General features: G+C 35.5%; 2 protein-coding genes and 1 pseudogene across 2 annotated transcripts; all 3 read right to left on the reverse strand.

Moving 5' to 3' along the window:
• Positions 1-379: 379 nt before the first annotated feature.
• On the reverse strand, positions 380-9,745 carry LOC143637327 (DNA repair protein RAD5A-like). The gene is made up of 20 exons (XM_077104745.1): positions 9,152-9,745; positions 8,948-9,081; positions 8,729-8,864; positions 8,587-8,640; positions 8,347-8,493; positions 8,092-8,243; positions 7,106-7,190; positions 6,729-6,959; positions 5,747-5,893; positions 5,504-5,659; positions 4,904-4,971; positions 4,539-4,661; positions 4,346-4,445; positions 4,141-4,253; positions 2,948-3,223; positions 1,909-2,109; positions 1,713-1,806; positions 1,555-1,626; positions 1,364-1,462; positions 380-721 (listed from the first exon to the last, which is right to left on the reverse strand). The coding sequence occupies exons 1-20, from the start codon at positions 9,662-9,664 to the stop codon at positions 599-601; spliced, it is 3,024 nt and encodes a 1,007-aa protein (XP_076960860.1). The 5' UTR covers positions 9,665-9,745; the 3' UTR covers positions 380-598.
• Positions 9,746-10,954: 1,209 nt separating this feature from the next.
• Positions 10,955-14,382, reverse strand: LOC143637348 (4-hydroxyphenylpyruvate dioxygenase pseudogene; annotated as a pseudogene).
• A 1,308-nt stretch (positions 14,383-15,690) lies between these two features.
• LOC143637328 (UDP-D-apiose/UDP-D-xylose synthase 2-like) lies at positions 15,691-19,982 on the reverse strand. The gene is made up of 10 exons (XM_077104746.1): positions 19,669-19,982; positions 19,356-19,452; positions 19,137-19,243; positions 18,220-18,334; positions 18,088-18,127; positions 17,516-17,609; positions 17,325-17,426; positions 17,129-17,221; positions 16,104-16,239; positions 15,691-16,028 (listed from the first exon to the last, which is right to left on the reverse strand). The coding sequence occupies exons 1-10, from the start codon at positions 19,930-19,932 to the stop codon at positions 15,916-15,918; spliced, it is 1,161 nt and encodes a 386-aa protein (XP_076960861.1). The 5' UTR covers positions 19,933-19,982; the 3' UTR covers positions 15,691-15,915.
• Positions 19,983-20,685: the final 703 nt, after the last annotated feature.

Consider the following 20,685-nt stretch of genomic DNA (forward strand, 5'->3'; position numbering starts at 1 on the left):
AAAATGACTCATTTAGTTAAATGTGTCGTCCTTGTTTGACTCCTTTAACATAACACGAAGTGTTTTACTCGCTCTGGTTGGAAGTACACTAAACGAGTCTAAGAGTCTTCTACATGAGCTTTCAGAATAAGAAAATCATTATTAGATTTCCGTTTGTCATTGGATGTTAAAAATATAATTTATGAAGTATGAGATTATTGAGTGAAGACATGTTGTCTTGGTCCCCATGTCTTACTTCCAACTTTCCAAGTTCTAAACACATGAGACAAGAACATATAAATAAAGTAATATCCTAGTGTTGGCAACTTTCACTTCAAAATTATCAAGAATTACATATAGTTTATCAAAACCATGTCACAAATTGAAATCGGTACAAAAATCACATATAACTAACCTTACAAACTTAAGCTAGATTACAATCGCTCTGTATAATGCTTTACACTTACTAGCCTTGCCTGTCTGCGTGTGTACTCAATCCGTGAGCCATATCAGGTTCAACAAAATTTGACCATTGCTCGTATACAAGACCACAAAGCGCTAAATGATAGGTAAATATGAACCCACATAGGTCACCAGATGTGAACCAGATCAGACCCAATTAAGTAAATAGCATCTTAAGTTCCTCAATACGTGCTGTTCGAACCTCCTGGTCTGTTAAGGCCCCAGAAATCATCCTTTGTTTACGTGCTTGAACCGCCTCCATTCTTTCCTCAACCGTACCCTACATATTAATCAAGTTTAAGTACAAGTGAACAAGATCTAATCCTAAACTAAACTTATGTAATGTTTCGATGTGCGTTTAAATTATAAAACATCAAAATTTAGTTTCATTCCCGTTGCAACAAAGAAGATTAACAAATTAGATAACCTGTTTACCCCTCTTTTAATCTATCTAGAGATAAAGATGTAAACGAGCTGAGCCACTCAATATCAGCTCGCTAAAAGCTGAAACAGGCCAAGCTTAAATGAGCTTAAGCCTATAATGAAAAGGACATTAAATTACCTATTTACCCCTCTAAGAATTAGAAAAGAAAAAGAATCATGAAAATTACATATTTTTCCGTTTAGGCACAAGGGCATACTAGCCATTTTTGTAAACAGTATATTTTAAACCATTTAGTGAAAAGGCCGTCATGTTTACAGCTTTTCAAATAAAGGATTTCATTTTTGTAATTAGCTTAGTTTAAGGACAGAACCTATAAATTGGTATATACCTGAAGAACAAAATTACTCAGAATTTTAATAAAAATAACTACATAATAATATGTTATATATAAAAACAACTGACAGCACAGACATATGTTATTTCAAGCTTTCACGTGTTAAAAAAAGTGTATATATACGAAAAAGAAAAAAAGTATACCTTCACGATAAAACGTTTGATAGAAACACTTTTCGTTTGTCCAATCCTGTGAATGCGCATAACTGCTTGTTCCTCAACAGCAGGATTCCACCAAGGATCCTAAAAAAATAATGAAAAACATGACAAATTTCCATCTTTTAATAATGTTGGTACAATAATGATATGTACACAAGACATGCATAAGTGAGTACCATGACAAATGCATTAGATGCTGCAGTAAGGTTGATTCCAACTCCTCCGGCTTTCAATGACATTAACAATACCTACAAACATAAATAATAATGTGATGTTAAAGAACTTAGAAAAATTTATATAGAATTAATGTTTTTTATTTGTAACAGAAACACACCATAATGTCATTTTCTTCTGAAAACTGCTTTATGACCTTTTCACGTTGCTGTTGATTTAGAGTCCCATCAAGGCGAAGAAATGAAATGCTATTCCTGAACACATGTTTTACATAAATTAGTTAAGATCACAAAACTTAATTATGGTAGTTAAATATTTAGAATACAGTTTACAAATTTCATAATATTGATGGTTACCTTGAAAGGGGAACCTGTAAAAGGTCTAAAAAGGCGGTCCATTGACTAAACACAATGCTTTTGGACCCTGATGACCGAAGAGTTTCCAAATCACGCAACAATGCAGAAACTTTTGATGATTCCACCCAATTTTTTTCTATATCAACTCTAAACCGACTATCGGTTGGTGCTGTAATCAGTTCCTGTTTGCTCACAGTCTTTCTGCCAGATGAACATAATTGTTTAAATTAACAAATGAAAACAAAAACAGTAAGCCAATTAATAGCATCTGTTTAATAAACCGCTTATCTGATTCACAATTATTATACAGTGTTTTATTTATTTATCTTATTTTTATTATTCGAGTAAAAGATTTATTCTACATCACATAATCCACTTCAATCGCAATGCCGAACATCCACCAATATTAGGGGTGTGTATGAAACCAAAAAAAAACACCATCCAGAACCAAAAATACTGTACCAAAATAATTCAACTCAAACAAAAACGTTTGCTTTATGTTTCAAAAACCGAACTTTCAGTTCAGTTTTGGTTTTGCGTGTAGTTAAAACTGAAAAAACTGAACCAAATTTATAGATTTTTAATTTTGAATTACAAGTAATTTACAAGAACTAAATAAATAGTGCAACACAAATATTTAGCCCAAATACATAATAATCAGTTAAATAATAAGTAACAAAATTAATTTAGGCCTGAATTATAGATTTGGGCCAAATTTTTGGCCTAAAAATTTCACGCCCAGATGACAATACCTACAAAACCGAAATCAAAAACCAAAAATATCAATATTGAACGGTTTTCAAGGTTTTTGGTTTTGTTTGACCCCAAACCGACCCATGCACACCCCTAACCAATTCTTTTAGTATAACAAATTCAAGACGTTGTAGCGTTACGAACAAATAGATGACTTTTGAACTTTCAATCCATTTGAAATTACGGACACCAAATCGACCCGTTTGTGATAAAATAAATTCCAACTGGGAAACAAATTATCACCTTCAAAAAAAAAGGGAAAGACGAGCTTTATCTTAAAAGATACCTACAAACAGGACAAAGGCCCGAATTAGAGTTTCTCCAGCTTGATAAAAGACATTCACGACATAAACGATGAGCACATGGTGTCATAACTGCATCTTCAAAAGCTTCAAGACAAATAGGGCATTCTCCCTCTTCTCCCTTTTGTAACTCCTTCACAACTTCCTGTATGTAAGCTTTTGAAGGCATTTCTTTACCTTCTTCCATGGCTTCTTTACCGCCTTTAAGAAATCGTTTTGCCAATTTACCCAAATCTGAAAACTCCTGAGTATCCCCTCGACTGTCAAAACCAATGTTCATCAGAAATTACAAATTATATAATAACAAAATAATGGCAGTTACTTATAATTGACTGTTTCATTGAATAGGCAAAGAAAATATATTCTGCATTGAGATTAGTCACAGTAATAACATTGTTTCCATATTTGTTTATTTATTGGAACATACTGTTATAAGTAGTTGGGCTTATTTAAACATATTTTATGTGAAATGAAATAAAGTTAGTTAGTTGCAACACCCTTCACATGATAAACAAAGAAAACATTATGCAACTGAGATGATTCCTGGTAATAATGTTGTTTTCCACTTTTACTATTTGTTTATTCAGTGAACTAGAGTGTTATAAGTTACTGGATTTATTTTATTTACTACAAAATGGACAAATATAATAAGGATATAAGTTAATTACACAGATGGCCCTTGTGGTCTGCCCATGCTGCATGTTTGGTCCCCACTTTTCAAAATTACAGTGGTAGTCCGTACTGTTCAGAAGCGTGCAACACTGATGATCTGATCACTAACTTCTGTTAGATTTTCCATTAACTTTTTGCAAAATGACTAAATTACCCTTTTTATTAGAAAAATTAGATATTAACTATCCTAAATACTAAAAACAACGCAAAAAAAACCATTCGTAAAGAAGTATGTGTGCATATAGGTACACACTATGTTGAGAATTGCAAGAACCGCATAAAGCACTTGTACGTTGTGCATTAAAGACTCAATGAGATAGTGAGTAGGCGATTATCTAACCGTCTTCTTGATAACACTTAAAACAAGAGATACAAGTACATTATGCGGTATGAAATTAATGGAAAAAAGAGGTACAAGTACATAAAGCCCTTGTGTGTTGTGAACACTCCCGTGTGTGTGTGTGTGAAATTAATTAGAAGAAAGTATGTAATGGTTGCTTCATACCTCATAACAAGAAAAGGGTGATCACAACATTGACGAAGACGCAGGAGTAATTCTAAAATGGATGCATAGTTGTGAAGAACCCGCCCTTGCTCAACAAATTGATCAAATTTCACCTACAAGATTAAATCCAAACAGCTTATGATTTAGGACATGATGCATGATCAAGAGTCAAGACAACAAAGTTTACTATTAATAAAAAAAATACCTTGGATCTTTTAAAAAGGGCATCATAAAAATCCTTCTCAGTCTCCGTTTGTTCACAATATATTACCTTCATCTCAGCAGGCGGAAGAACTAATATAGGCCTGCAACAAAATAACACAAAATAATACCACATAAAGAATAAAAATTACACAGAACAAATGAAAAATAAAAAAATCATGCTAATAATTCCTAACCTGCCTTCTTTGTCAGTGCTGAACTTAGTTCTTCTCAGCATTATTGGCCTTAAAATGTTTTGGACTATACTTAAGCCTCTCTCATCACCATCTTCAAAAGGTTTCTGGATTAACTTGTTCCACCTATTTAAAAAAATATATTTTTTTCAAATTATGTGAAACTATGATTAAAAATGTATACTGTATCGTTCATAATCCAAAATTTGGAATAAAACGATTTAAAAGGGTTTTGTGCATTTAAAATGTAGTTTGGGTGACCGTTTGAAGCTAGTAGCATAAAGCTATCTGATCTATATAAAAATATAAAATAAATTTATACCGTACAACTAAACGTACATTTAAAATGATAGGAAAACAACACATACCATGACCAGCTTCCCCATGGTTCAATCCTTAAGAACCGAAGAAGACTAAAAAGATCCTCCAACTTATTCTGTGACAAAAAGATAAGATGCCAGAAAATCTTAAGCAAATTATCAGCTATAAAAATTACCATGCAAACAGGTATATTGATTATATTTTATCTTTAACACGCCGAGGGTCTCGCTGGAAGCAACAACTCTATCCCCATGGATAGAGGTAAGGTTTGCCTACATCCCACCCCAAGTTTTAATTGTACTAAAATGATTCGGTTTGACCGGTAATACGTACCCGGTCATCTATTCCCGCCTGAACCAAATTAACTTTATGGGAGGAAACGTAGTGGGGTTTAGCCAGTAACAATTGGTAGCAGAAGTATTAGTAATCCCATTCTTCATTTTTATTGGATCGTCTATTTATGTTATCAGTTTTATAACTGTAAATTGGACATTTAGTCCACGAATTGGATTACAATATCAATTCAGTTGTTTACTGCCTTTGATTTTACAGTTTCTATCACCCGGTTACTCAACCAACTCGACCGACCTGTTTTGCCAAATTTAAGCAAAAGTATCGAAAAACTATATTATTAAAAGGTTGCATACTTGAATAGGGGTGCCAGTAAGGCACCACCGCCGATCAGCAACAAGGGTAGCAGCCGCCAGTGAAATCTGGCTTTTAGAAGATTTGATGGTATGTGCCTCATCAAGCACCACCCTAAACCACCGTACAGAATAAAGACCGCCACGTTCTTCAGCATTCTACAACAAATATATAATAAAAAAATGAAAAAGAAAGTAGTTTTATATTTATAAAAGAAATTATATAAAATGAAACAACTAGGTTACCTCAGATGAATATTCTGAAGCCACAACTCCATATGTCGTCAACACGACATCACTTTGAGCTAATATTTTGGCATCTTTTGGACGACTTTGCCCATAGTGAACATAAATAGACAAAGACCCCGGTTCAGCATGGCTTTCAATCTCTGCCTATTAGCAATATTAACAAGAAGCTAAATTTAGATCTTTCTTGATAGAAATGTTTTATAATTCATAAATTTGATTAAGGGTGTGCATGAAACCAAAATAACCAATTCATAACTGAAATAACCCACCTGACCGAACTGAACTAACCAAACTCGGCCCAAAACCGATGATTTGGTTATATGTGTTTTAAAGAACCGTATTTCCGGTTGGGTTTCGGTTTTGCATGTACTCATCCCCACAAAATTCTAACCAAACCAATAAAAAACGAATCGACTTATATAACCAAACCCTGTAAAAAACAATTTTACATAGAATAAATCGTTATATTTGGATGTTTGCTATTAAATTTATGTCTTATAAACTTCATTTTTGAATGTTAACTAATTTATAAAAACTGAATACACGATGTAGCCTAAAAATTTTAGGCCTTGATGTGTAATAATCATTTAACTATCAAATAACAAAAAAGTTTTAGCCCAAAACATTGAAGCCCAAAATTGCATAACCAAGAATTCCCAAAACTGAACCCACCATGAAAACCAAAGAAACCAAACGATTATCAAAAACCTAAAAATCAACTGTTCGTTATTTGGTTCGGTTTGAGCCCAAAACCGACCCATGCACACCCTTAAACACAAATTTAAGTTGAATTAGGTTCACCCTAACACTTTTGTCCACTTTTTTATTTATTAATAATGTCGTGATTATCATTAAGAAATTTTAGTGCAAAAAAAGAACTTGGGCCAAATTTTAACTTGTTCAAGCCGTTTCCTTTTTAGATAGTTTTTTTAAGCGAGTCAAAATTGTCATCTTTTAGTGTGAGCATACAAGGTTTTACCTTCCATTGGCCAATAAGAGTCATAGGACATATGATCAAATTCCCTCCACCAATAAGCAACTGTTTTTGCTTTTTAAGCTTATCAAAACTGGAAAATTTAGTCAATTTTTTTGGAGATTGATCTGACACTTCTTTATTTTCACAATCTAATGATCCGCCTCTTTCAGTATGAGCTAGAAGAAGTGATATTGTCATTATTGTTTTTCCAAGCCCCATTGCATCAGCCAAAATCTTCATATGTATTATGACCACAAATTAGTCCTACACCTCAAAATATAAAAACATAACAAACAGGGCCAAATGCATATATGTCCTCTAAATTTCATTATATGAAAATAAACTTATCATAAACACTAAAATTAAAGCTAGAAACATACTCCTCCTCTTGCCATTTGAAGGGTGCTAGGAAACTCTACTGTGGCTTCTCCTGAAAACGCGTTTACATAAACTATAAACTTCCTCCTGCATAAAGAAACAAAATAAAAGGTAAAAAACATAAGTTTAGATGATGTGACAAACTAGCTATCAGCCAGTGCACTTTGTGACTTGGAATTAGAGTTAGAAATTTGGATATGTTATTTATGATTGAGGTTGATTTGGATTATGTTAAATCTCAAATTGGCCAAAGGAAAAAAAATGGCTGCAAACAAATAGGGATGCAAATGTTGCAAGCCGCCCGTGAGCTACTCGAGATATGCTCGGTAAAGACTCGAATCGAGTCGAGCTTAAATGACACTTGAGCCTAAAATAAAATTGTTAAATAAATTAGCCCAAGCCCGAGCTTCACTTATCAAGCTCAAGCCGAGTTGCAAGCCTAAGAGAGCATGCTATTTATATAACTATTATTTAATAAATTAGAAACATATTTATATAATAATAACTATTATATATAAATTTTTGATAAAACTAAATAATATATATCATGCTATGTATGAAAACTATGATATATATATATATGATATATATAAATAAATTATAAAAGGACTAAGCCCAGGTCCAGCTTGAGATTGAAAAAAATACTCATGGGCTGAGCTCGAGCTTTAGATAGAGCTTGAAACAAGCCAAGCTCGATCCCTCGTAAGTTAAATGAGCCAAACTAAAGCCTAGACGAGCCCGAGCTCGGGCTTGGCTCGACTTGTTTACACCCCTACAAAAAAAAAGTAGTTCAAATGGTTCGCAGTCGTACAAAGTGTATTATTCATGTATATAACATCCCACGCCCCTTAATTCAAGATTTAGATTACTAATGTAATAACATTGTAGCCATATTTACGACATTAGCTATTTATAATACATCAAAAAAGGTTTCTGCAAGCCAACCCAACCCGTTTGACCTGCCCGTTTTGCATAAAAAAAGATATACTTGTCTGCAAGGTGATAAGCATCCCAACATGGATGAAGAGTTGTAGCTGCATCATCAACAGAAGGTCCCTTCTCCAAATTAACCATCCAATGAAGTGCTTGCTTTTGATAGGGGCGCAGATCACACAATAAAGCACTTGGGGATTCCATTTCCTAAAACAAATAACGTATTTATAAACGTTTTCAGATTGCATACAATGCATAAAGTCACTATGATAATATGATCATTCATCATATAATAAAGTTTAAAAAATACCTCTAACTCGGAGCCACTTGCAACACCAACAATATTGTCAAGATCATTATCTGAGATGATCTCCTCGTTTTCAACTGTACTCCCGTTGGAAGATGAGTCCTTAATTTTGCTAGAATTAATTAATTGAGCAGCAACACCAGAACTGTCCTGTTTATGTAAAACAATAAATAAGCAATATACTGTAAACATAATAACTATATGCTACAAAATAAAAAATAATAAATGAAAAAAAAAGCATACCTTTACATCTAAAGGTCTCTTCTTTGTGTATAAGTCACTAGGCGTAAATTCTGCCTAATTACAAAAAACAACAATCAAGAATGAAACTTTTCACTATCCTTGTTAAAAATTAAAGGCATAAATAAAATTCTGAAAAGAATACCTTTTTAAATGGAACGAGTCCGAGTAACCGAAACAAGGTTGGAATGGGATGTATGGAGGTTTCATCATTGGAAGCGTTGGGTACTTTGACAGAGGTTTGAAGACTTTTATGTAAAATTGAACTATTAATGTAGACACTGTTGTACAAACATAAACAAATTATTAATCTAAATGAGCATATTTAACCTAAATACGCCAATGAAGTACAGCATTTGCATACCTAACAGACAAATTAATAGTATCCATAAGTCCCAAATTAACAGGAGCCGATTTACAAAAACCTTCAATTTGAATCTTCTTATCTCTAACAAGAGGCAAAAGACATCTAGACCACTCATTCGGAATCCTACCAATCTGCCAAAGATTTGTTAATAAAAAAATTCAAGTTTAAATGTGTAATAATCAACTGTTAACTAACAGATACCTCCCCGGAAGCTGATGTAGAAAACCTCACAATCTCCGAACACGCGGCAGGCTGCCTACCACGCCCACCGCCAAATTTCCCAGGCGACGGCCCGGTCAAAGACCTCTCGGACGGAAACGTAAAATTCACTCCATCACCAGCTTTAATCTTATTCCCTTTACACGTAGACAACCCTGCCACGTCAGCACAGCCCACAAACCACCACTTACTACTCCCAACGACGTCGTTTCCTGCTTTGACTTTAATCTCTGTTGACTTGCTTGTGCTCGGCTCTTCATGTACAATTAAATTGACACGATTATTCGCAACCGCAGTAACATTAGGGCTTGAAACTTTTGAAATTTTGGGGGTTTCGGATCGCTTGAAGGTCGGTATGTCGAAAATGATGTTGATTGCGGCGGTGGCGTCGTTGTTGGCCATGTGAAGAGCTCTGACTACGTCCATTTTGGAATACTCTGGACCGACGATGGATTGGACGGTTGTGATGAGTTCATCGGTGATTTTGCTTCCCATTTTGCTAGACCCTAGCCCTAATTGATATTAAATTGAATAAATAGGCGCCAATTGATTATGAATTCAAGTGATTGGTGTGAGAATTTGATATGGGGTTTAGGGTTTGATAATAATAAACCCAGGTGGGTGGATCTTCTGGTGGCTCTTTATCTTCGGTTCCCGCCATTTATTAATTCATTAGTCTTATTTATTATTTCATCTTTTCATTTTTCTTTCTCCTTTAGTAAAATATGAATTGTTGTTTGTTCACGGACCAAGCTGAACTGAGCGAAGGTTTGCTCGTTGTTTGGCTCGTTTACAATCAAATCGAGCGGCTGAAATTCAGGCCGATCGAAAACCGAAACGAGCATTTTTCGATCGAACATCGAGCGATTTTCGAGTATTAGTTATCTCATTTTCACTTTAAATTTTTCAATAAGAAACAAGTTTGAAGGATGTAAATAATATGTTTTGTAAATAAATAGTAGTTTTTAAACAAACATGTAATAGGTTGTAAATTTTTATGAGAAGTAATATTGAACTGTGATATAATGAACATGTAAACAAACTTCTAATATTTTGAAAACTTGAAACAAATAAATACAAACTATAAAATTGAGGGAATTGGGGAAATTTTAATTGGTTTAAAAAATTGTATATGCTTATATTTTTGTGTGTTGTGTATACATTTATATATTTATTCATATATAATAATATATAAAATAAATTAAAAATATTCTAGTCGAATTGAACCAAGCAGATCTTTGCTCGATTACAAAACGAACCGAGCAGAGCGACTCATTTACAATCGAGCGAAAAACGAGTGAGTATTTTCCGAAAAATTTTCGAGTAAGCGGTTTGGACGGCGCTAAGCCTAATTAGTTATTAATTAAACTTACATTACAACCAAAAAATATGTTACATGATATCAAAATCAAGTTGAATTTTCATTTTTGTAAAACTATCAAAAATCAAAATGTTGTGTTGGTCAAGTACTATTTTTCATTTAGAAACCTAATGCTAGCTAGTAAGTGTAATGTTTTGATATTGGCTATAAAAATAGATTCAATTCGACTTTTTTGATTTTTTTTCGCTTTTCAGTGTATGCAAAACGAAAATCATAACGTAATTTTGCTTTTGAATAAATGTAAATCAAACAATTAGGATTAGATTTGGCTCAGTTATTTCAGTTATCTCGATAACATGTCATTAATTTCGGTTGGTATAGCTAAAGTAAACTATTGAAAAATCACATTTATTGAATAAAGTTAATACACAAGCATCGGCAAATCACAAATATGACCATTAAAGTCAAAGAAAGTTGTAAGGGATGCTAATGTGTCTTTCAAATGCTTTTTCATACTCCTCCACAGATTTGAAGAGCTCTGCAATGTTTCCTTTACCAAAACCACCGCATCCTGGTTTCTGTCGCATATTAACGCTATCGTGCTCTAACATACACCCTATCCTCTGAATAATTTCTATAAATATGGTTGGCCTGCTCAAAAACACATAACACAAAACAGCCAGTATGTCATCATCTTTATGCATATATGTATGTGTGTGTATGCATGTTGTCATCAAAAAGCTTTTGATTAACCTGCATTCATATGTATCATGTATGCAAACATGCATGGACGGATCTAGTATATAGTGTAGGTCAATGTTTTTATTTTTGTATGTAGCGTTCATTAATCATTAAGGTTTTTCGATCAACTCTTTTTGAATGCCGGTTCCCAATATTTGTAATTTATTTAGAAAAAAAAAACAATTTATAACACGACGTAATTGCGTTTGAAAAAGAACGTGAAAGAAAAGAGACATGAGTTTCGAACTCGAGTATGCTAACACTTCATTATATATTTATTTTCCAAATAGTTATTTAATGGTGTGTAACTTTTAGTTTTACCGGTTGCAACAACAAATAATCATTATTTAAGTAATCGACTCAAACTGAAAATTCAAACGTCGAGTTAAAAGACATCCGAACACTAACGAAAATCGACCCAGTAGAAAAAAGTATAGGGGTGTGCAAGAAACCGAAAAACCAATCCGAAAGCGAAAAATCTGAGCCGAAACAAAACCGACGCCTTGGTTTTATGTTTTTGTAAACCGCACTAACGGTTTGGTTTTGGTTTTGCATGTAATAAAAACCGAACCGAACCGAATTTCTAAATGTTTGTTTTTTAATATTTTATATAAAGTAATTTATAAGAATTTAATAAATGTATAACTCCAATAATTTTGATCAAATGTATAATAGTCTATTATTTTACAATTAACAAAAATATTTATCCCTAAATTCATTATTTTTTGCCAACGTTTTTTTCGGCCTAAATTTTTCAAGTTCAAATGACAAAAACCGAAACTGAAACCAAACGGTTTCAAAAACTTCAAAAACCGAAGTCTTGGTTTTCGGTTTGACTCTAGCCGAAAACCACACCGAACCGCACCACGCACAACACTAGGAAAAAAAAAGTAATCCAGGCATGCATGAATATACCTGTCACCCAAAGGCTTAGTAAAAACCTGAAGCAAAGTCCCTTCATGATCTCTATCAACCAAAACCCCCAACTCCTCACACGCTTCCATCTGCTCACCAGTCAACACATCTCCCACCCTCTTCTTCAAATTCCGGTAATACGTCGGTGGCGGCGCAGGCATAAACTCAAAACCACCACCACCACTCCACCGTTTCATCTCTCTCAAAGTCCAAAATATATCTTCACTCTCCAATGCCAAATGCTGCACCCCAGCCCCTTCATTATAATCCAAAAACGTCTGTATTTGACTCCTTTTAGTCCCATTGACCGGCTCGTTGACCCCGAATATAACCATCTCGTTATCACTAGCCATGATCACCGAGTTCAACCCGCTGTTGTTGGTTCCCACTTCATCCGCGGTGAATCGTGCGAGTTCATGGAATCCAGTGAATGATTTAAGGTAGTTTATGGCAGGAGTGAGTTCTGGGACGTTGAGTGCCACGTGGTCGAGGCGGCAGATGCCTATGTGTTGGTGGTATGAGGAGTTGGTAATTTGGATTGGTTGGAACCCGGGTAGGAATGTTGAGGGAGTTGTGACTTGGTGTTTTGTGTAACTGATGTAACGCAGTACTACGTCGTTGTAGAGGTGGATCTCGGCTAGGACGATGGTGGTTTCGGGTGAAGTTAGGGTAATTGGAGGTGATGACGGTTTGGCGCCATGGGATATGCTCACGGAGTAGGCAATTCTCGCGTCCTCGACCTGGTTAAGTGAAAGATTTATTTTTAATCACACAAGTTTTATTTTGTTGGTCGTTCAAAAAAAAGTTTTATCAGTATCATTTCATTGTTAAAAATTTGTATTAATAGATCTGATTTTAAATTACTAAATAGTAAATACACACAAAATGATATTTACTAGAGGTGTAAACGAGTCAATTAAGTAGCACGTGCGTTACTCGAGATCATTCGCTAAAAATTGAATCGAATCAGGTTTTAAAAAGGTTGAGTCTCGATCGGTCTAAGCCTAAAAATAGGTTTGTTTAATAAATCAGCCGGAACACGATCTTCATTATCAAGCTGGTAAAAGAATTTAAATTAGGCATGTTATCTAAAAAGTAATTTAAAATAGGCATGAAAAACTTGCTTTTCGAAACAAATCAACGAAGAAAACAGGCCAATCAGATTAAGACACATACGTTGGTTAGCTTCATTAGGCATCATTTATGCCGACATTGAAAACCGTGAAAATCTGAATTCTGACATGTTTGAACCTTTTTTTTTTGACACGTGTCCCAAACATACCACATAAGTGTCACAACCCAACCAAATGTTACAATAAGAGCCCAAAGAAAAATGATTGGACTAGGCTAGAGCCAATTATGCTTAGGCTAGGATTGAGCCGAGACGCTGATACTTAGGCATCTCTAGAGCCTTAGCTTACTGCCATATTCAACTACGCTCTTAGCACCCTTTGTACCTAAACGTTGATATTTAAGCACCTCTAGCCCGAGCCTAAGAAGTATCGGTCCAAATGGTGCTAAACTGCTAATGCATTACGCGTCTTACAGCCATGTTATCTATTGTAAGGTGGTTTAATGACTCGAAAGAAAAACATACTACATACCTCAATGGCAACTGCACGGACAGCCAGCCCATGGGAGGCGGTGAAGGCGCGACAAGCAGCACCGGAGAAGGTAGGTATAGAGGCAGAGGTGGTGGAGTTGGTAACGGGATAAGGGGCGGTGAATACAAGTAAGAGTTGACCGGAACCAAGTACGTAAGATGCATGAACTGTGTTTCCAGTAGACAAATCTGATTTGGCAGTTATTGGCATTCCAAGAGCCCATGAAAACCGATGGGCGGTATTTGTAGCATCAGAACACCAAAATTCGACGTGGTGGAACCTCTTAACGGTGAACTTGTCCGACATGTGAACAGAGTTCAACTCTGCAGCCTGCGAGCTGTTGTGTTTTGCGGCGGTTACATGGCCGTTAAGGAGCTCGTGTTCTTTCCCCATGAGCTCAACTGTTGGTCTTTGCACCATCAGTGAGAAAAATTGAGAACTGAGTATTGTGATCTTGTATAGTTATGTTGTATAGTAAATGTTGACCTGTAACTCCCCATTACAAATCATTTTATTGGTTGACTTTAAAACAAATGACTTTGATAGTAAGGTTCTTTTTCGTGATTTTATTTTAATAAATTACAGTTACGATGTTGTAAAGCAAAAGATAAAACATGTGTAAGCAAGTAAGTGGTTGGTTATGATTATGCAATCGTATGGGGATCCACATACAACATTAGAATCTTATCTACTATCATATTTTTTTTCACTGGAATGTGCGCTATAGGTGCACAAAATGCCCGGTTTCGGACCCGACCCGGTGTACCTACACACGAAAATGCCCGGTTTCGGACCCGACCCGGTGTACTTGACCCGTGGGTAGGACCAGGTATAGGATTTATCTCTAGAACCGACCCGGAACCAAAACTGGAAATACCCGGTCAAAACCCGACCCTACCTGAAACCCGAAAAAACCTGGTGGAACCGGTCAAACACCCGACTATGCCCGGAACAGTTTCTACCCATACCAGAGTTTGACTTTTGTTGACCATACTCGGAACCGGTTCCTACCCGGTTCCCGGTTACTGAAAATATCCTGTTTGTGCACCTCGAATGTGCACCAAAGCGTGGAAGATCGGATGGGGTGATCTTATGAGTCAACAATAGTCAGTTCTATTATCACCATAAACGGTTGTATGTTGAAAATTTTGTTTTTTCAATGATTTAAGATATATACAAATAGCAAGTTCTTCTTTATTATAGTTTGTATCGAACTAAAAATTTGTTTTAAAAATTGAGATATGATAAACGGCATATCAATGCTTAGAGTGGTGTTTTGGTTAATTAAGGATATCGTTTCCTTAGCCATAAGAAACAAGTGGGACCATAGTCACACACACACGTGTCTGTGAGCGTTGCTAATAGTGAAAAAACGAAGGTGTTCGACTCCAAATTCGGTCGCCAAGAATTACGGATTGACTTTCAGATTCTGATGCCAAGACACCACTTTGAGCAAGGATGCCATCATGCCATGTTATCACTTTAGAACAAACTAACACTTGCCTCTTGTAATACCAATCTTTATCTCAAAAGATACTTGCATTTTACATTCTCTCGTAGTTGACTAAGGCAAGTGCAAGGAATGTGATAAAATGGGAGTTCGTGATTAGGGGGCTGAATACATGAGCAATGAGACATATGAAGAAGGATAATCACCACATAAGCAAAAGAATATATAATGGTTTGGACGGACGATAACGAACCAGCCTTAGTCTAAACCAGTAGAAACCAACATTCTCACTAGTAGATAGCAATCACTTTTCTATAACTTCTTTTGAGATGAGACGGTAAATCACCAATCTAACTCTATAGCTTCTCACCTATTACAAATGCTGTATCAAGTGAATGAATGATAACAGGGTTAGGCTCTCACTAGATACCGACCATCTCTATAACGACTTAATAATATTATGAAGGTACATATTTAAGATACAGGTTGATACATTCGAGCTAAGAGATACTTAGCTGAACTAATTCATCAAATGAACAATAAATAATAGCACAAATAATCTCTCTAAACAAAAGAATACAACACATAATACTCAGACAAAGCAGGTTCCTTAGTCATTACAAGTACAAATTTCGTAGCAACTGTTGACATGAAGGTGTATGAAAGAAAGATAATGTTCTGTATATATGACAACTCAACCAGAATCCTTACTTTTTTAACTTGCTGATGGTTTTGCAATTGCTTGCTTGATGGCTTCAGCATACGTCCTGTGTTGATATGTAAGTGTGGATTTCAGCAAGTCCCAAAGCGATGTCTTAGGATTCCAACCTGGCATTTATATACAAAATAACTTGTCCCGTTAGAATAATGTGATAGCGAATAAAGTGTTAAATTTGATTGTACCTAATTGTTTGTTTATGATGGTCATGTTTGGAATTCTTTTATCACTGTCATCATTACCTTCTCCATAAAACTCTTTCGAGCTCACATCAATGGTGGGACTCTCTATTGCCTCTTCTCCGCTTACTTTTGAATACACCTGTCTAAACCAAGAGAATAATGTTACATGCTTAATTTATTAACAAGTTTCTAATTTCTATTTCTGCCCCTCGGCAAAATGGGTTCTAATCAAACTGGTTCGGATCAAAACGGGCTGGTGGGTGGTGCTAGACCTAAGTAATCAAGTTTTATGATAGTGACGCAAATGGTCCGTTAAATAATTTTTGTAGATATAAATTGACCTGTTCTATAAATGGGGTGTAAATGAGCCGAGCCAGGACCGAGCTTTGACTACGCTTGAGCTCGGCACGTTTCGAGCTCTAATTCTAAAGCTCGAGTCATGAGTATTTTTTTCAGGCTCAAGCTCGGCTCGCTTATTATTTATTAATTATTTCTATAAATTATGTAATATATATCATTAGTTATTATTATGATAATTTTATTAATTCATTAGGTACGGTGTGCCTACATCCCACCCTCCCCAGACCCTACTTATAGCTTTGCTATTGGTGGGATTCCAGTGGGTATGATTGATTGATTGATTGATTGAGAGTTATTATTATGATAATTTTATACATAATAGTAATAATAATAATAAATTATAATGAATATTAAATATACTAAGTAAAAATTAAATAAAATATAAATAATAGTCTCATTTAGGCTCGCAAGCCAGCTCGAGCTCCCGAGCTGCTTATGAAACAAACTTAATTTTTGGCTAAAGCTCAAGCTCGGGCTCGTTTAAGCTCAGTTTAATTCAAGCTTTTAGCGACCCGATCTCGAGTAGCACACGAGCGGCTTGGCTCGTTTACCCTGAAATTGACCCGCAAGCAATTTTTTTACCCAAATCAATCCATTGTATGATAAATGGATCTAAATCACCCTCAAATATTTATAAAAAGTTGAATTGGTAAATAATATGAACACACCTGAGTCATCATTTCAGCAAGCTGTCTGACTGTAACTTCATTGTTAGGGTTGCCCACATTGAAGATATGACCACTAGCTCTAGCTGGATTTTCCTAATAATAAGAACAGTGAACACAATTACCCAACTTTTTCAAAAAAGAAGAAAACAAGGATTTTCCGTATGACTATATGTTAAAGATAAAACATTTAACATACAATCATCAAAAGAACAGCTTCAATGGCATCCTTGATGTAAATGAAGGTTCTTTGTGAATCACCACCATCCACAAGCTTCAAAGGTTCCCTTCTCAAAAGATTCTAAGTACAAAGAAAATAAAAAATTGTTGGTACATAATATGATAATATTGTGGGAAAATGGAAGTTAAATTAAAGTGACTGAAACTAACATTGCTAAAGCAGGCCAAAACTCTTGGAACACCCTCACTGGGACCATCAATTCCAGGGATGAAGTCCATCCTAGGACCGATCCAGTTGAAAGGTCTTAAGGCAAATATTGTATAATTGTTCGATTTTCCGCATTTTTTTCCATACCTCTGTGTAAATAACCCAATATTGGTTCACAGTCAATAACATCTTCACCATCTAGAGTAACAATGAGTCGAAGAACACCATGCATTGATGGGTGGTGAGGTCCCATATTTACTATCATGAGGTCTTTTCTTGTAGATGGTACAGTCATGATTCGCGAACTAATCCAACGTCTAATTGGATAATTGGATTTCGTAATTGAAAACGTTAGGTTGAAATATCTATATCTATTTATATTGTTACAAGAAACATTTTATTCAAGGATTAAGTTATTACTCAACAAAGAAGAATTTAAATTATTAAAAGATAAGACGAATTCAGAAGCAATATATATATAGCAGACAGAATTCCAGTGTCTAATGGGGACCCTACAATGGATTTCATTTTATATCTATCTATCCTACAAACATATCAAGAAAAAGTGAGTGACCCTACTATGGTAAACTCAAGACCGTTTTCTGCACCCTCGGCTGTTACGGGAAAAGAAGATAAAGTGAGTGAGCATGCATGTCTTGGCGTTGTACATTGGAAAAATGAGGCTTAAGTTTGTTTGTTTGTATACCGTATATTAGCCTCTCTATCAATTGTTTAGCACATGCATATGACCACCTCTGCTTCTCAACTGAGCCAAATATGCATGGGGATGTATCTTCTTTGAGGATGTAGTAAGCAGGATCCTGTATGTACACAAAATAAGTTGACATGTTGCCTTGAAAATATAATCAAGTGGCAAAAAGACTGTAAAGGGGAAGCAAAGAATTCATCTTATTGAGATGACAAACACAACAAGATACACTCTAATCAACACAAACAAGGTCCACTTTTAGCCTTTTATTAATCTATATAGGTAGGAACAAATCTAGAGAAACTACAGTGAAAAGATGATCAGCGGAATTGTCAATGCAACACTCAGTAATCCCAAAATTAATATTTTCATTATTAAATTCAATCAGAAAAAAAAGTAAATTAAGATGGCAGACTAAAGATACCATACTACTATAAGTGGAGAGTGTGTTGCCTGCAAACTTGAGTGAATGTGAATACAAAACCTATGACACCTAACGAAATACTCTAATTCAATCTTTGGCAAGCTAAACTTAACGATTAACCTCCGTTTAAATCCAACGTCAAAGAAACAAGCACAAATCTTACTTGATGATCCAGTTAACATGCTACCGGTTGACATTTAAAATGTTACCAAGTGACAGTTATATCCAAATATGATAATAAGCATCTTTGAAATTAAAGCCAGCGTGATCAACTGAAATAGCTTAAAAGATGATAATTCCACCTTTTCTACAAATTTTAAAAATTTACACAAAAGCTAAGGAAATCAAACCATGGAATATTAAGTTGTAAATGTCGGGGTAGAAAACAAGTAAACTCACAGCATTATAACCAACATGTATCGTTAACAAAAATGTAATTGCATATGTCATTGTATATAAACTAACAACCAACCAAAGATCTGAACCTTACCTGACGTAAAGGACTATCTTTGGGAAGAAAGCTACCAATCGTTTTCCCATATACTTCACAAGTAGAGAAGTGAATGAGCCTCTTATTATTCTCAGAGCAATACTTCACTTACAAATGAAAGTAACAAATCATCACACAATTTTGCCTCAACAACAGTAAAATTGACATCCGACCAAACCGCAAAGTCAAATCAATGTAAACAGAAAACAAATGCAATACATACCACATGAAGTGCATCAATGAAATTGCTGTAAATCGTGTCAAGTGAACGCGTATTGTAATCTGCTGGAGTACAAATAGCCGCCAAATTTATCGTCTAAACACAAATAAACAAAATTAGATAAATCAGCACAAAATCGTAATTCTCCAAACCAATCTATCATCTACTATCTTACACTCTAATCCTATAAAACTAAAATAACAATAACGAGTACTTAATATTAATATACATAATAAGCTAGGCTTCCACTTACAAACAGACAATTAAATTAGGGCAAAATGAACACGAAGCTTCTAGAAGAACGATAATTACCAGATCAGAGCACTTAATGAGTCCTTCAAGGCGAGAATCATTCTTAATATTAAGCCGGTGGAACTGAATACGACCGGTCCACGGAAGCGAGTCCGGTTCAAGTAGATGCTTAATCTTATCATTATACACATCAAGAGCCAACACCGTGTGCGGCGTCTCGGACATCAACTTCTCGCACAAATGCGAGCCGATAAATCCTCCGGCGCCGATCATGCATATCGTCATCGGCTTAATCGCATTTCCGTCCAGATCTACTCTCGCCATGGCTCTTTAATCTCCGGCGATTGGATTGGATTGGATCCGGTGGAAGGTATTTAAAGGAAGAGGTTCACAATCCACTTGCAATTCAGTGTGTAAAGTGGATGCTTTTGATTTTGATTCACTGTGGTCACGTGTAGGGGTGTTTGTGTGGACATGTGATCTGACGACGTGGCGTGGACGGTGTACGGTGGATGTTAGGGCACTGGATCGTAGCAACCGGGTGTTGTCGGTTATTATGTATTGTTTATTTTTGTTTGACGTAATTACAAATTTTGTCATTTAAAAAAAACAAATTACGGTTTATGTCCTTTTTTTAGTTTCTTTTTTTAGTTTCCTTACAGACGGTTTCCTTTAAACATTTTTTTCCTACATGTTACGTCATTTACGCTAACTGGGTTAGAAAAACCAGTTAAATATCCTCACGTGAGACGCATGTGAGGGCATTTTTGTCTTTTCGTCTGTATCCGCAAATTTATAACACCTTCCCCCTCCTTTGTCTCTTTTTTCTCTCTCTACGCCACCACCATCACCACACCATCACCATATCACAACCACTCCGTCAACCACCCATCTACAACCACCACCACCACCCGGTCAACACTCCATTAAACCTCCTGGTCGAAACCCAGCCACCACCACCACCGGATACGGCCACCTCCAACCCATTTCGCCTCTACCTCCACCACCACCGGATCCGTCCACCTACCTGTAACATCCCGAAATTTTCAAAATGATATTAATTATATTACTTAATAA

This window comes from Bidens hawaiensis, unplaced genomic scaffold (assembly GCF_021521415.1).
Source record: "Bidens hawaiensis isolate Kalapana, Puna unplaced genomic scaffold, B.hawaiensis_p1.1 tig00008219_1, whole genome shotgun sequence".
NCBI lineage: Eukaryota > Viridiplantae > Streptophyta > Magnoliopsida > Asterales > Asteraceae > Bidens > Bidens hawaiensis.

Coding starts and splice junctions, on each gene's coding strand:
- LOC143637328 (XM_077104746.1), bottom strand. CDS start 19,932: ATGGCGAGAGTAGATCTGGACGGAAATGCGATTAAGCCGATGACGATA. Junction 17,427..17,515: donor TTTTGGCCTGCTTTAGCAAT/GTTAGTTTCAGT, acceptor CTTTGTACTTAG/AATCTTTTGAGAAGGGAACC. Junction 16,029..16,103: donor CATCATAAACAAACAATTAG/GTACAATCAAAT, acceptor TATAAATGCCAG/GTTGGAATCCTAAGACATCG.
- LOC143637327 (XM_077104745.1), bottom strand. CDS start 9,664: ATGGGAAGCAAAATCACCGATGAACTCATCACAACCGTCCAATCCATC. Junction 5,894..6,728: donor CTCTTATTGGCCAATGGAAG/GTAAAACCTTGT, acceptor TATTGCTAATAG/GCAGAGATTGAAAGCCATGC. Junction 2,110..2,947: donor GGCCTTTGTCCTGTTTGTAG/GTATCTTTTAAG, acceptor TTCATCTGGCAG/AAAGACTGTGAGCAAACAGG.